The 13952-nt window shown below is 44.2% G+C and overlaps 1 protein-coding gene across 2 annotated transcripts in view; it reads right to left on the reverse strand.

The window, feature by feature from the left end:
- NIN (ninein (GSK3B interacting protein)) overlaps positions 1–13952 on the reverse strand; it is a 48232-nt gene that overhangs the window by 13271 nt on the left and 21009 nt on the right. For both annotated transcript variants that reach the window (XM_010181864.1, XM_010181865.1), the window contains exons 8-21: positions 13350–13486; positions 11940–12080; positions 11605–11779; positions 10754–10864; positions 9908–9997; positions 8457–8610; positions 8014–8135; positions 7102–7628; positions 4319–6367; positions 3008–3133; positions 2776–2845; positions 1693–1908; positions 1211–1324; positions 19–141 (exon numbers count right to left, since the gene is read on the reverse strand). In XM_010181864.1, the coding sequence (XP_010180166.1) occupies positions 19–141; positions 1211–1324; positions 1693–1908; positions 2776–2845; positions 3008–3133; positions 4319–6367; positions 7102–7628; positions 8014–8135; positions 8457–8610; positions 9908–9997; positions 10754–10864; positions 11605–11779; positions 11940–12080; positions 13350–13486 (4155 nt within the window). The remainder of the gene's footprint in view (positions 1–18; positions 142–1210; positions 1325–1692; positions 1909–2775; positions 2846–3007; positions 3134–4318; positions 6368–7101; positions 7629–8013; positions 8136–8456; positions 8611–9907; positions 9998–10753; positions 10865–11604; positions 11780–11939; positions 12081–13349; positions 13487–13952) is intronic.

The following is a 13952-nucleotide window of genomic DNA, read 5'->3' on the forward strand; positions in this document are numbered from 1 at the left end:
TTTGCAGATCTTTCTTACCTTATCAATACATCTGTTTAATTCCTCACTCAGGGCTTCTTTTTCTTTCTGCAGCTTTTCATTTTTAGTGATTAGGCTCGAAACTTCGTTTTGAAGGTCGGAGAGATCAGGACATCTGGGCAGCTGTGGAAAACAAACCCCTCACAGTTGAGTTTCTGGGTTGTTTCAGAATTTTGCATATGAGTGTGACACAAAGCTTTCTCTTCTCATCTGGGCCAAGCAACCCACTCCAGATAGAGCAGAAGAGAGAGCAGCGCTCTCCAATTTGGTACAAATGACCATATGAGCATTGTTTGTATGATCCAGGGCATTCCTAATTGCCCTGTGACCCCTCAGATTTGCTTTTAGGGCTGGGTCTCTCTGCCTTTTCTGTGAGAGGGGAAAAAATTACTGTACGCTGACTTCTGATCCTTTTCCCATTTGACACAGCACTGTAGCTTAACAGCCGGCCTTCTCTTGTCCTGTTCTGTCTTTGCTCTCTCAATCTTCTGCCTTTAATTACACTCAAGCCACAATCCACTCTTTACTGAATAGGCCTCAACTGCTTTTGCTTTTTAAGACCATTATCTGCCCTAAGCATTGGGTGCATCAAATGAGTGCTTTATGCTGTAAAGAAAATTATTTGGTGGAGCCCTAATCAGGAAAGCTAACTCATTTGTAGCCTTCATTATCTATGTTTATTAGCATATATTTACAGCCAATTGAACCATGCTTATACAGGCGATAAACCAAACCCTCCAGGAAATTATCCTCAGAAGTTGTGAGACGTTGAAGTCTCCAGACGGGTTTAGCAATAGGAATTCTCTCTGAGAGGACATGCAGGAAGACACCAGTCCTTAAACGGAGCTATTCGGGTATCACCACTCACACAGGAAAATTTTGCCCTGCCAATCCCATCTGCACGAACTGGAAGACCTCTGTCTACTCCTTCATTAGAGCTTTAAATCCTTGTCAAAGCCTGGCTTTGTAGATCCCCTACTCTGGAAGGCCTTTTGGCAAAGGCAAAGTGAAACCAACTTTACTTGAACAATTGTGCATTGTACCCAGAGACCATTTTAAAAGGATTTATATTCCCCTACTGTTATGACCCTTCTTTAAAGAAATTAACTGTTTCCAACACAAGCAAGAGAGCAGGGCACATTAAGAGCCAGCCAGCGTTATCACCTGGTGGCACTCAAATAGGATGCCATACCTGTTTTGTCTTCTCAAGTTCTTGTTTGAGGATGTGGTTCTCCTGCTCCAACATATGAGCCTGAACCTTCAGTTTTGACAGCTCCATCTCCAAGGAAGACACCATATTTGATGACTGCAAAAAGTAAAAAGATCAGATTTGAACTTGAGACAGAGCAACAAAGGGTCAGCAGAGGATGGTGCAATCAGTGACAGGGGTTAGAGCTGGGATGGCACTGGACTGAACAGAACAGGCATGCTGGAAAATGCAGGTAACTATCCATTGCTAAGCTCCATTTTCAAGACAAACCTGCACATTTTTACTTCCCTGCTTTTGGCTGCTGCTGTGCCTTTTTTTCCACCCCCACATGACATCTGCAGCTAGTACAGAGGAAAGTTCAGCTTTGAAAGACCACGCACAGCTCAAGAAGGGGATGCAAACACCATAGCACCTGTGCATTGCTAAAAGTTCAATTATTTGATGCTGTTAGTGTAATCCCATACCTTTACTTTGGAGTTTTCCAGTTCCTCTTTCAGTACCAGCCTCTCCTTTTCCCATTCTTCCAGGGTGCACTTTCCCACTTCCCTTTCCTTTTGCTTCAGCACCCTCACCAGCTGTTGGTTAAGGTCCTGCACATCTGCTTGATTTTTGGAGTTCCTCTGGCTGAGTTCTGTATTTTCAGAGTCCAGCTGCTGGTTCCTGGTCTTCAGATCTGCTACCTGCATCGGGACAGCAGTGTCAGTTATGACTGATTTTAAGAAAACATTTCCTTTCTGTTAAGATTATTAGAAGAACTGACAAGCGTCACTCCAATTCAACGGTGACTCTGCATGATGGAGCTGTTTAACTTGCTCCATGCCCTAATTTTAGGCCAAATCCAACAGAACCATATTTAGGTCATCCTCCTGATGGCCTGCTACATGCATAGCCAGCCTTGCAAACTTAAATTCTCTTATTTGGCCTCAATTATAGCAGTTATAACATCAGTCATCTGGCACACCCCTCTGTTCCTCCTTCCCTTTGCCACGCTGATGGATATTTTGAGGATTATGCTGGTGAGCCACTAGATTATTCTGAGCAAGTAGGATTTTACTAAGCAATAGTAAGAGAGAAATGAATGTAAGAGCTACTTAAACCTTCTATTTTGCCTAGCATAGCAATAGAATAAAAGTAGCAGTCTCATGGATCCGAGCAAAGGGTGATGGCTGGCAGCATTCCTAGACCCAGCTAGCTGGGAAATAAGTAGAGGCTGAGTCACATAACACTTGTTTCCCATGGGCTACTGCAGAGCATTACCCACAAAGACTCCAAAAGACAGATTTTTAGCATTATCTCTCTATTAAAGAAACTTTCCAAGCTGACTATGGGAAGTGCTCTCATGTCTGTAAGCTGGACAGTTACAGTAGCATTGCAGTTGTCTTCTGATTGGATCAAACAAGGCTCATATCAATCCCAAAGAGTTGATGAGAACACCTATCAAAAGGTTTAACTGTATATAATATATTTCTGCCTTTGTGACCATCTACAGAACAGCTTTCATACAGTGATGATTTCTACAGAGAAGGTTATAGGCTCAGTCCATATACCTGCTTTTTCAGGTTGTCAACCATCTTCTGTACAGCCACTTTCTCCTTCCTCACAGACTCTATCTTTTGCCTAAGGAAAAATGAAAGCTCATTAACATTAGGGTCACCTCTTAATATACAGGCCTACAAGAATGGGCTGGGTTTTGACATAATGAGAAATTATATTTCTGGATATTTATTTAGAGCTTAGCCTGAAGACACACACACGGCACATGCCACACTGAATTCTTACCGCATTTCTTCTCGGGATCCATTCAGCTCCCTCAGTTTCAGGCTGGAGGCGCTGCCTTCCTCATTTAACAAAGTCACTTCATTTTTCAGAATAGCATTTTCTTCTCTGAGCTTCTCGGCTTCGGACCTGGGGCAGAAAGATGAGACAAACAAGAACGGTTTCTGTATATTGTCTAGGCCCACAGGGAGAAAAATTAATAACAGCCTAACTATTGCTACCTGTGATATTTCAAAACAAAGCTACAATTGACTTATTTTATATGTGAACAGTATATGGATTTTGCATTTCATTTCGTAAGAGTGCTCTCAGATTGCTGAAAAAGGGACTTCTTGTGCATGTTTTCGTACAGCTAAAGTTAGTTAAAATCTAAGATACCTCGTAAAAGATTCACCCTAATATTGCCTATACCTTTCAGTCCTTGCATTACAAATAATGTAAGTTTAACCAGCTGCACACCACAACATGCAGCCAGCCAGAAGAGCGAGCTGTTTCTATAGCGCTGCGAACAGCCACGTTGGAAAGTGCCTTTTCTGTCCTGAGGCGACTGCAGAGAAATGACTTAGGTGCAATACCTGAAAGGACAATTTCCTGCAGGAAGCTGGTGCTAAACAATAATTAAGCCACTTGTCACCACTTTATGGCCTCCAAAAAAAAATCCGTGCTGAAATACAGCAGTTAAAGCCAGGTAGGTAACCTATTATGTTCTCTGTGCTATAACAGTATTTACCGTATCACACGCCTGATGGATTCCTAACAATATGTGCTCTTGCTGGGAAAAAAGTTACCATAATTCTCTAGTATTAACTCAAATATTGAGAAAAATAGAAGCAGTTTTAGCATTCCAAGTAACACTCAGTACTAGAAGGGAGTGAATCAGAAGTGATATTAGTAACAGCTAAAAGCATTCTGGAAGTGTTACCACAGTATTTTGGACATTAAAATACGACATAAAAATACAGGAGTTTGTGATGTACCCTAAGCTACACCCTACAAAGGTGACTACGTCCCCAGAGAGAACTGCTGGCAGGTCGCTCCCATTTTATCATTCGTGTTAGGTCACGGTCAGAGAGGAGTAAGTCACACATTGACTTCAATGTTGTTATCCGTGGTTAATCACCCACTTGCTAGCAGTTAAGAGTCCAAGGCACCGTTTTCTAAATCAAAGTTAATCTACAGTGGTTAATGCGGCAACCGTACGCAGGCAGGCGGCTACGAAGCGATGAGTGGGACGCTAGGTTAGTTTCTAAGCAGCGCGCTTGATTACCGTGGGGCCAGCGCATTTCCCACCAGGTTTTGGCAAGCGTACATTACCTCAGATGATCAACTTTCAGCTGCAGCTCCGTGCACGTGCTCTGTAAGCCGTGTGTCACCATATTCCTCTCCTCTCTCCCTTGGAGGAAATACATGTCGGTGGGGTGAACCGGAGCAGCAGCTTTCTCCCTCAGCTTTCTGCTGGGCTCTTGCAGCTCCTTTTCCAGTGACATTTCTTTCACCGTGCTTTTGCTTTGGGCACGTTTGTCTTGAACTGTAAACGCAGCAGCATGTTCTTCCAGCTTCCCAAGCTGCCATCGCAGCCTTAACTTGTCCCTGTACGCATCATCTTGTTCTTGGGCATCTTCCAATTCTTTAACTTTTTGGAGGAGCTGTGCGTTTTCCTCTCTGAGCTTAATACTTTCAAGTTTGCTTTCTTCTAGCTTGCAGTGAAGACTTCTCAGCTTATGCAGGTTGTCTTCTAGCACTTGATTTTTTTCTACTAACTCAATCATTTCACATTTCAGATCCTCATTTTCTGCCTGAATTTCTTCTTGCAGTGCCAGAAGTTTAGCCTGTGCCATTGATCCGTCCTCTAACTCTTTGACCCTTTTCCAAAGCTGAGCTATTACACTTTTCAGGTCACCATTTGTGGACCCAGGAGCATGGTCAAGCTGGAGAGAGTCTTCACTCAGTTCTTCAGCCTTCTCAAGCTCAACCTGCAGCTCCAAAGCATCAGAAACAAGCCCTTTATTTTTGGGAGTTATGCTATGATTTAGCAGGTGAACTTTCTGCTGTTTAATATCATTGCGTAACATTTTCGGTCTGGGATCTCTCGCAGGAGTTTTCTCAAAATCTCCCCTTTTTTGCAGGGGAGGCACCCAGGAAAGCAGCTCCTCACTCTTGCCACAGTCCTGACTGCCAGCAGCTCCCAGTGCTGCTTCACTTCCTTGCATCCGACCCACGGGCACCGTGAGCATGCGGCCATCTGCTCTGGCTTCAACACGTGCATTCTCCAAATCTGAATCAACCTCACTTATTTTTCCGAGATCTGTAGCATCAGCCTCCACAAGCTGAAGAACATCTGAACCTGTCCCCTTCTCTGCCTCTCTGCAATCGCTGAGCAACCCTTCAAAAATGGGATCTACCTCATCTGGCAGCTGAGGCGGTTCGGAGATGGCATCAGAGCAGCCAGGACTGGGAGGTAGCTCCCGCTCCACAGCACGCAGCCTGTGCTGCAGCCTGGCGATCTCGGCAGCCATCCTGACGTTCTCCTTCACTGCTTGCTCGTGCACTTTCTGCAGGTTTAAGAAGACATCCGCGTCATCTCCCAGGGGTGCTGTGCCAGAGAAAGAGGCAATTTTGCTCTTTGCTTTCGCATACTCATTTTCCAGGACCCTATAATGACTTTGTAGTACGGAAAAGCTCTGGGTTTCCCACTGCAATTTCTGTATTATCTCTTGAAGGTTTGAGATTTCCAGACTCATCTCAGCCTTTTCTGATTCTGCTCTTACACAAATATCTTTGTTTAAGCTCTCCAAAGCAAGGAGTTTGGAATTGAGTTCTTCTTTCTCTTGCTTATATTCACTGTCAAGCCTCTCCAGCTTTTGCCTGACCAGCTTCCCATTTTCCTCCACCATGGATATGCGCTCTTCTTTGTTCTGTAGCTCTTTCCTGTGGTCGTTTTGAAGTTGTGTTATTCTATCGTTCAGCTTTCTCTCTTGTGTCTCAGCAGCATTCCTCAGCTCCCGCAGCTCCCTCTGAAGCTGCTCCCTCTCGCACATCAGCTTGTTCACCTCTTCCTTGAAGCTCTTCTCCAGGAGATCTTTCTCTTGGGTCAGAGCAGAAGAAACTGCCTTTTCATTTGCCAGACTTTCCTTCAGCTGCTCATGAGCTTCAGCAACCTCCTGAGCGATCTCATCCTTTTCAAACTCCCACTGAGATTTCTCCTCTCTCTGCTGTTCAGCGAGTTCATGCAACTCTCGCTGGTAACGGCCTTCCAGATTTCGGATCGTTTCTTCGTATTTATTCACAAGTGTTTGTGTGTCGACAGAAAACTGCGTTTCTGCATGAGATGCTCTTCTCTTATAGTCACTTTCCATTTTTCTCCTAAACATGGTTAACATAATATATTACTAAACTCTAGGCTAACTCAGAGATTCAAATGGCTTTTTAGGCTGAATAAAACAAGTTGACAAACTACCTTTTCACTGAGTTTTAGATGAAGTAATATTTGATGGGTGTTTCTGAGAGCCCAGGTTAAATTTGAGGCAATTTGTTGAAACTTCAAAGAGAAAAATCTATTTGCCTTGGAAAAGAGTAACTCATGAAACATCCTCAGAAAAGGCCTCATGTACAATATATGCCCTCTTATGTTTGTGATCAGGTTTGTGGGTGCAGATGTTCTTACCCCCATCTCTCCCTTGGTACCCTAAGATGGTTTCAGTTTCTTTTGACACTTGATCTTGGCTAAAAGCATTTACCAGCGATCCCTTTACTTCTTCAGAACTCTGAAAACCCAAATGCTTTACAAGTACAAAGCTGGGATTTGTAAACCACAGAGATCCTGAACAGAGCCCAGGTTAATCGCATCTGGTTATGCTTTAACACCACTGTTGCCTCTGGGCGAGCTACAAATCGATATAAAAATCTGCTTGAGGAAGGTCAGAAGAAGAACAAGCTCTGGACAGCAGCCCAGTGCTCTGGAATAAAACAGGTAACAGCACTGAGTACACAAATTAAGCATCAGGAGTAATTTCTGCACTACCTTCCCCTTGGTCACCATGCCAAGCCATCGAGGTCACCATATACCACTCCTGTCCCCACCAGCGGTGCCAACTTACCTTTCCTCCTCCAGGTCCTGCTCGTGCTTCCTCAGCAGCTCTTGGTGCAGCTCCTCCTTCTCCAGGGCATGGACCTCCGCTATCTGCTTCAGCTGCTCGTGAAAGCCTCGCTCCAGCTCTCCCTTCTCCTTCTGCAGCCTCTGCACTAAAACCCTCATCTTTTCTTCCAGCCAGACACCGTTTTGAATCAGTTCTTCCCGTTCTTGGCTGAACTTCTCATTTACCTGCTCCAGTCTGGCTCGAACATCTTCTTCGTGCTCCTGCCTCAGTAGTTCTTGCAGGTTGGCTTTTTCCTCATCGAAGCGCAATTGTAATTGGTTTTTCTCCTCATTATATTTACAATCCAGCTTTTCTTGCTGTTCTCTGAGCACTGCTGTCTCGCCTTGCAGGTCTGCAATTTGAGTTTTAAGGCCAGTTATTTGCTTTTCCATGGCATGCATCTCTTCGGTGTACTTCTTCCTCAGATCCTCTTGCTCCTTTTCACAGTGGACTTTCGTCTCATCTAGCTGCTTTTCGTAGTGGCTCACCTACAAGAAGGAAAGCAGATTGGATTGGTTTGGTTTCTAAAGGATGTTCTACAGAGATGTTTTCCTCAGCATTTCTGTATTGTATATTTCCATATATTCTACAGAATATTTGGATTTAAGTATTAGCATCTTGCATTGATTTCCCCTGCAAAGAATGCTAAAGTGCTCAGTTTAATTTTGCACTGAGATTTCCTACTGTGATTCATTCAGCCATCTCCAGCGCCTCTCCAACACACAGCAACGTGCAAAAGGAACAGGGAAGGTAGAGGGTTAGATTCGCAGAAAGGTTATAATTTTACCAGGAATAAAAATCATTTTCTGAGACCATTCTACTTGCATGAAGAGGCTGGAAAAGGTGAGAAGGTTTGAAGTTCAAATAGCTTACTGTGTCTTCAAGTTCCTGTTTGAGCTGATGTAGATCCCTGTGATGCTGCTCCTTCATTTGTTCAATAGCCATTTCTGCCTCTATGCTCATATTTAATGGGTTGCAGTCTTCCGAACCAAGTCCTTTCAAAATAAAATACATATCTACATATTTTGAAGCCCAAAGAGATACATTCTGAACAGAGTTATTTCATCAGTGTAAATTTGTTTAGGCAGCTACTTGCAGCTCCCAAATTCCCATCACACAAAGAGACAAGAAACTGCAAGCATGAATTTGTAAAACGTAGTACAGCAGCTGTATTCTATTTAGTGATAAATAGCAAAACAGAAGCCGTGTTTGAGTCTCACTGTGAAGGTTTGGGAAAGTTTTTATGAAATCATGTCTAAGACATTATCATAAGTGCCTACAGCACAGAAACTGGTCATACAGGGAACATGCTTTACCTTGGTCAGGCTCGATGCCATTATTGCCATGGCTTTTCATGTCGATGTCGAACTCTTCTGACAGCGAATTTTTCAGCGAGGGCCTGAGCACTTTATCCTGGGCACGGTACTCCTCCAGCTCCGAGTGCAGCTCATCTATTTGGTCCTGCAGCTCCTAAGAGAGGCGAAAAGAGAAGCCTGAAGGAGAGCAACCAAGGCAGCCGAGCATCTCTGCATCAACAAACTCCCACCGGGAGCCATTTAGGAGGGAATTGTGGTAGGTAAAGACTTGTCAATAATCCTGCCATCGTGCCACAGTCATCCTCCTATCAGAAAAACATCCTTCAGGTTCCAACCTATGCAAGTAGATGTGTTTCTTTTAATAAGAAACACCGACGCCCATATATATTCTGCCTCTGAAGTATATCATGCTCCAGGACCTTTCCCTTTATTCGTCCTTCCTATGACCTTTGTTAAACAGCAGCTTAGGAACAAACAGTCGAGAAATCTCTCCTCAAACACCATCTACTTGAAAAAAATCAAACTGGAAGGAAAAAGATCGAATTAGGAAAGAGATCCCTTCATTACTGCAGTTACCATCTGGTACTTCTGCCCATGTGCCAGTGGAATATCCCCAGCGTTGGTGCCAAATGCCACGCACCCAGCTCCAGGAACAGCGTTTATTGAGGAAAATGAATCCCCAAATGTGTAAACACACAATTCTGCAGATTCAGAAGGTTCAAAATGTGAACCTTGAATACTGGTCCATATTTGATGTTCTTTTTTAGGAAAAAAAAAGAAAACTGCATATTCAAGCACCACCTTATCAAGAAGTATCAATTCAACAAATATTTCTAGACAATCTTTGCTTTTAAACTGCAACTTCCTAAGAGACCTACTGTGCTGTTTCAGATTAGACAGCTTTTTGCCAAGGTAGCCCTTTACTGAATGAAAAAGATCGTGCAGAATGCTGAGAACCACTGCAGTCATCATAAAGTAGATAAGCAAATAGAAAACTTGCAGACCAACCTTAAAGCAGTGCTTCAGCCATACAAGATTTTGGGAGGAAAAGAAGCTTTACATTTCCAGTTTTATTTTAAGAAAATACTACTGTATTCTATTACATATATAATTACTACTGTATTACACGTATTATATTTGAATTTATTTTATAAATTAAAAAAACCCTGCTGGTGCACACTGTGCAAGGAGCTGAGCTTGATGTGCAGCTGGGGAGCTAAGGAGGCCCCACAGACCTTACCCCAGCCCACCCTTGGGACACCTCATCTTCTTCACTCGGCCAGTTGCCTCTGAGGCAAGAGCTTTCCATTTCCCAAGAATTAATTGAATTAATGTAAAAAAGCCATTGCATAGGAAAATCCAGCAGTGCTGTGTGCTGCCGTTTGCAGCAAGGATGTTCCTGGTGGGTGTGGGCGATGGGTGCTGGGTCTCCAGCCCTGGGCTCCACTCACCCTGCACTGCCGCTCGTATTCGCTTCTCATCTGCGCCAGCCTCTCCTCCTGCAGGAAAAACTCCGCGCTGCTGGGGTCCAGGTCACCAAACTAAAACGGCATGGATGGAATCCAGTTATTCTTCTAAACAGCCCTGCATGCATCTTCACCACAAGCACCCTGCATCCTCACCCTGCATCCTCTCCCTTCTGTTTTTTTGGGTTTTTTTTTTTTAAATTTTAAATACAAAAGCTTGGCTTCCCTTCTGGTAGGGCACAAGCTGCTGTCTCGCCATAGCTCTCATGCTAGCTTTGATTTCAGACCACAGCTTAGCACATGTGCATCTCTGTTGGATAAATAATCCCAACTTAAAAAAGAAGTCTGGAAAACAGATGTTGGGTGTGAATCCCAGTACAGGAGCCTTTGTCTATGGCTACACATGCACCGAAACGCCTTTGAAAAAGCTGATATTCTGATGAGGTTATTGTAAGACAACCATGATCAGTTGTTCAGCTCCGTTTCCACCTAATTTTAGCAGAGATGCCAGCTAATGCCTAACACCTCGTGTATCATCTTTCCTATAAAGGACCTGCATGCTGGGTCTATCCAAAATGGGGAGCTGGGGGAAAAAAAAAAGCAAAATTATCACTTCAGTGTAAGGCTCCCTACTGTGAAATAGCATAAAACTACAGCTAAGGGAAAATATCTTCCATTTCCTTAACTTGAAGTCAGTCAGGCAGCCCATGTCAACAAGGGTCACATCTGGATAGGGACCCCAAGAGCCTACACTAATTAAATTGGCAGCTTGAGCATGGTAACTGAAAAGCGATTTAAGTCTGGAAGCATGGTGGGAAGAGGAGGATTTACCTTCTCAGCCAGGACGTTTTCCAAGTTCCTCTGCAGTTTGCTTGCCAAACTTTCATACTCCACCAGTTTTTCCCCCGTTTCCAAGAGCTCACTTTCCAGACGGCTGTTTTCCTGGAACAAACAAACCCCCCCGACAGGCTCAGCATTTGGAGAAGGAAATCATTAGCACATGGTAACGCATTAGGAAAACCTCCCAGTCACATCACTGCTACAAGCTTCAGCCAAAGATAGGAATTGTGAATTTGTCAGCCACGCATGTACAACCATGGCAAAAGGGCAACTTTTGAAGTTGTCTGTAAGACAACACCATTGCCATTTAAAAAAAATAATGAATTAAATTATATGGTTATGTAGCTGTCAGATTCAGAAAAAAAGTCATGACTTAAGTGTTTTCTAGAGAAAATCTAGGAAAAGGATGTGAATCTGTGGGGTCATGGGTGAGTGCCACCCTTGCATTAGGCAGCAGATAAATTATCAAAAGGCGTAACAGAAAGCTTGGGATTATTTTAGTTTTCTAAAGCGATATATAAACTTTGTCAAGACATTATCTCCTGGCTAGACAGCCAAAGAGCCAGCAAGGCAGACAGCCCATCCAACAGCCGTACACACGCACACTTGATGGCAGCAGAGATTTGAACTGAAGCCATACAAATCCAAGCAATAACCGATCACGGTGACCCAAAAACCAATTCTCATGGATACACCTCTATTTCGATGCTGAAATGACTTTCAGCTCAACACACACTGTAACACTTCCTCTCAACAAGGACTACGTTGCAAGCATCACCTCCCACTTCAGGGCATCCCTGCCTTCTGCAGGGAAAACGCCAGCTGCATTCAGTCCCCATTACCTTCAGGGAAAGGGTGAGGCGGTCCCGCATGTAGTTCTCATCTGTCTTCAGCTTTTCTATCTCCTGCTCCAGCTCCAGCCGCTGTTTATTTGCCTGCTGCAGGATTTGCTCCCGCTCTCTCCGGAGCTCGTTCTTTAAAGCTGCGATTCGCTCCTTGTACTCCTCATCCAGCTTCCTACGAAGGCATCGAAGATAAGAGGAGCTCATAAGCAGCAGCAGGTGGCAGGCATTGCTGGAATCACCCAGCACAAAGCCACTACCTCTGTGACAGAGCCCCTGCAATGCCACAGCAGTGATCCCAAAAAGGAGAGGAGGGAAGAACCAGGACACTGTACCTGAGGTTGTACTCGTTTCGGCGCTCAATTGCAGCATGGTGGTCATCTACTTCGGAGGCCATCAGGGATTTCAGCTTTTCGGCTTTTTCCAAGTCCGACCGCAGCTTCTCCTTCTCTCTTGCCACTTGGTCAACCCTCTCCCTAGGGTAAGCACAGCCAGCCTGGATCAGACCCCCCACTCCTGGTTCCCCCAAAGAAGGTACTTGCAAATAGTAACTTGATTGACATCTCAGAAAGCTCTCCATGGGTTTTTAGCATCAACTGCATTTAGTCACTCGATAGGAACTTGCACACATAGCTCTGGACCTGTGTGGATAACCCCAGTATCAGACCTCAACACGTGAGCTCCTCAGCTGTGTCCTAGCCCCCTGAACTGCAGGGCTATGCTATTTTGCAAGCCACTTTCTGCCCCATTTACTTGTTCTCATCATTTTATTACCTTTACTTCACCCTTACACTACATCCAACCTGGTTTTGATCCCAAGTCGGTAAGATCTGCTACACTGAGCTGCTTTCTGGATGGGAACTTGACAACAAATCTCTCCACCAAGTGAACATAAAAAGGTATTTAGACATGGATAAAAACACATGCAGTCTTAATGACCAGCAAAAGTCATCTATCGTGTTGCATGGAGGTGAATGCATAAGCTGATAAATATCTGAACTGTTAAAAGATTTACAAACACAAACAGAACACCACTAACAACTGGAACTCATGCACGTGGCAGATGGGTGCAGCAGTTACACACCAAGGCAAAACTGAGGGTGCAATGCTTGGAGCAGGGATCTCCAAAGTGGGGTGGACAAGATGACTCATTGGTGTGTGGAGAGAAATATCTGAGCTTCAGGAGTACATGTAGATAATTTATGAATTAATAAATATATGTACAGGGAAATGTTTCCCATCTCCTACACCCTCGCTGGGGAATCCTGCACAGCAAGTCCAGTGCAAAGTCACTGTGTTGACTTTCAAATAAAAAAAGTGGGGATACCTGGCGTTTCTGTACCTCACCCACACCTCTAGCACATGGCAAAACCTACATAGCACTACTGCAAGAAATCAGTTCAGATTAAAGGTACTGCTTAACAAATTGCGCCAGCCTGTGTCTTAAGTTTTCCATTCCTTGGCCATCAATGATTATTGCAGATTGCAATGACCATTTCCAGACCGCAGGGGAGAGCTGGAAACAGCCTGCTGCTCTGGTTTATTTTTTAATATATTATTCTGCAATACTTAGGTTTGAGTGTTTTACCCATGCAAAACGGGAGAGTTGAAAGCTTCTGACCAAGCTAACAGAGAAGCTAATGGCAGTGCCCCTTGGAGAGGTGCTACAAACTGCTACGTAAGCTCCTGCTTGGCAAAATAGAGGGTGATGAGGATGGGGTAGAACCAGTGATCCCATGACTTACAGCAAGTGTCTGATCTCCGTTTTGAAGCTTGCCAGGGCTGCTTGGACGACTCCATTTTTGGTTATTAAAAGCTCGTTTTCTAGCGCCAGCGTCAGCTCTGTCAGGTTCACCTTCCCATCCAAGCTGAAATCCAGAGCCTGCAAAACAACTCAGCGTTGGAGCAGAACGAGCTTTGCTGCCCTGCAGAAGCCTGGAGACATTTGTGCGTGAAGCGACAGGATAAAGTGAGGAGGCTCAGAAAAGATCCGTGCTTGCTGATTAATCTGTCACGAATGCCCGGGGGGCAATAAACCAGACATCGCTGCCACTTTCCTATGCTAGAGAGCTGCTGCCAGCTGCGGAGATGGAAAGTGTCCTACTTGTACTGCAAGACCTACAGGAAATTAAGCCCATGCCTGATTAAAAGTATTAATTCTCTAGAGGATCTAACTACACTGGCCTTTTTACGTATTCAAACGCTGCAAGAAAGCAGTTGAAGATGTTCATGTTAAACAAAACCAGCTCTTGCAATAGAGAAGATGCAGAAGCAGCCTCGTAGGAGATATTTGACAGCAAAGATCCCACCTCTTAGAAAATAAATTATCAGCAACTGCTTAGCATTTC

The sequence above is a fragment of the Mesitornis unicolor genome, unplaced genomic scaffold (genome assembly GCF_000695765.1).
Source record: "Mesitornis unicolor isolate BGI_N332 unplaced genomic scaffold, ASM69576v1 scaffold15953, whole genome shotgun sequence".
In the NCBI taxonomy this organism is placed as follows: Eukaryota; Metazoa; Chordata; class Aves; order Mesitornithiformes; family Mesitornithidae; genus Mesitornis; species Mesitornis unicolor.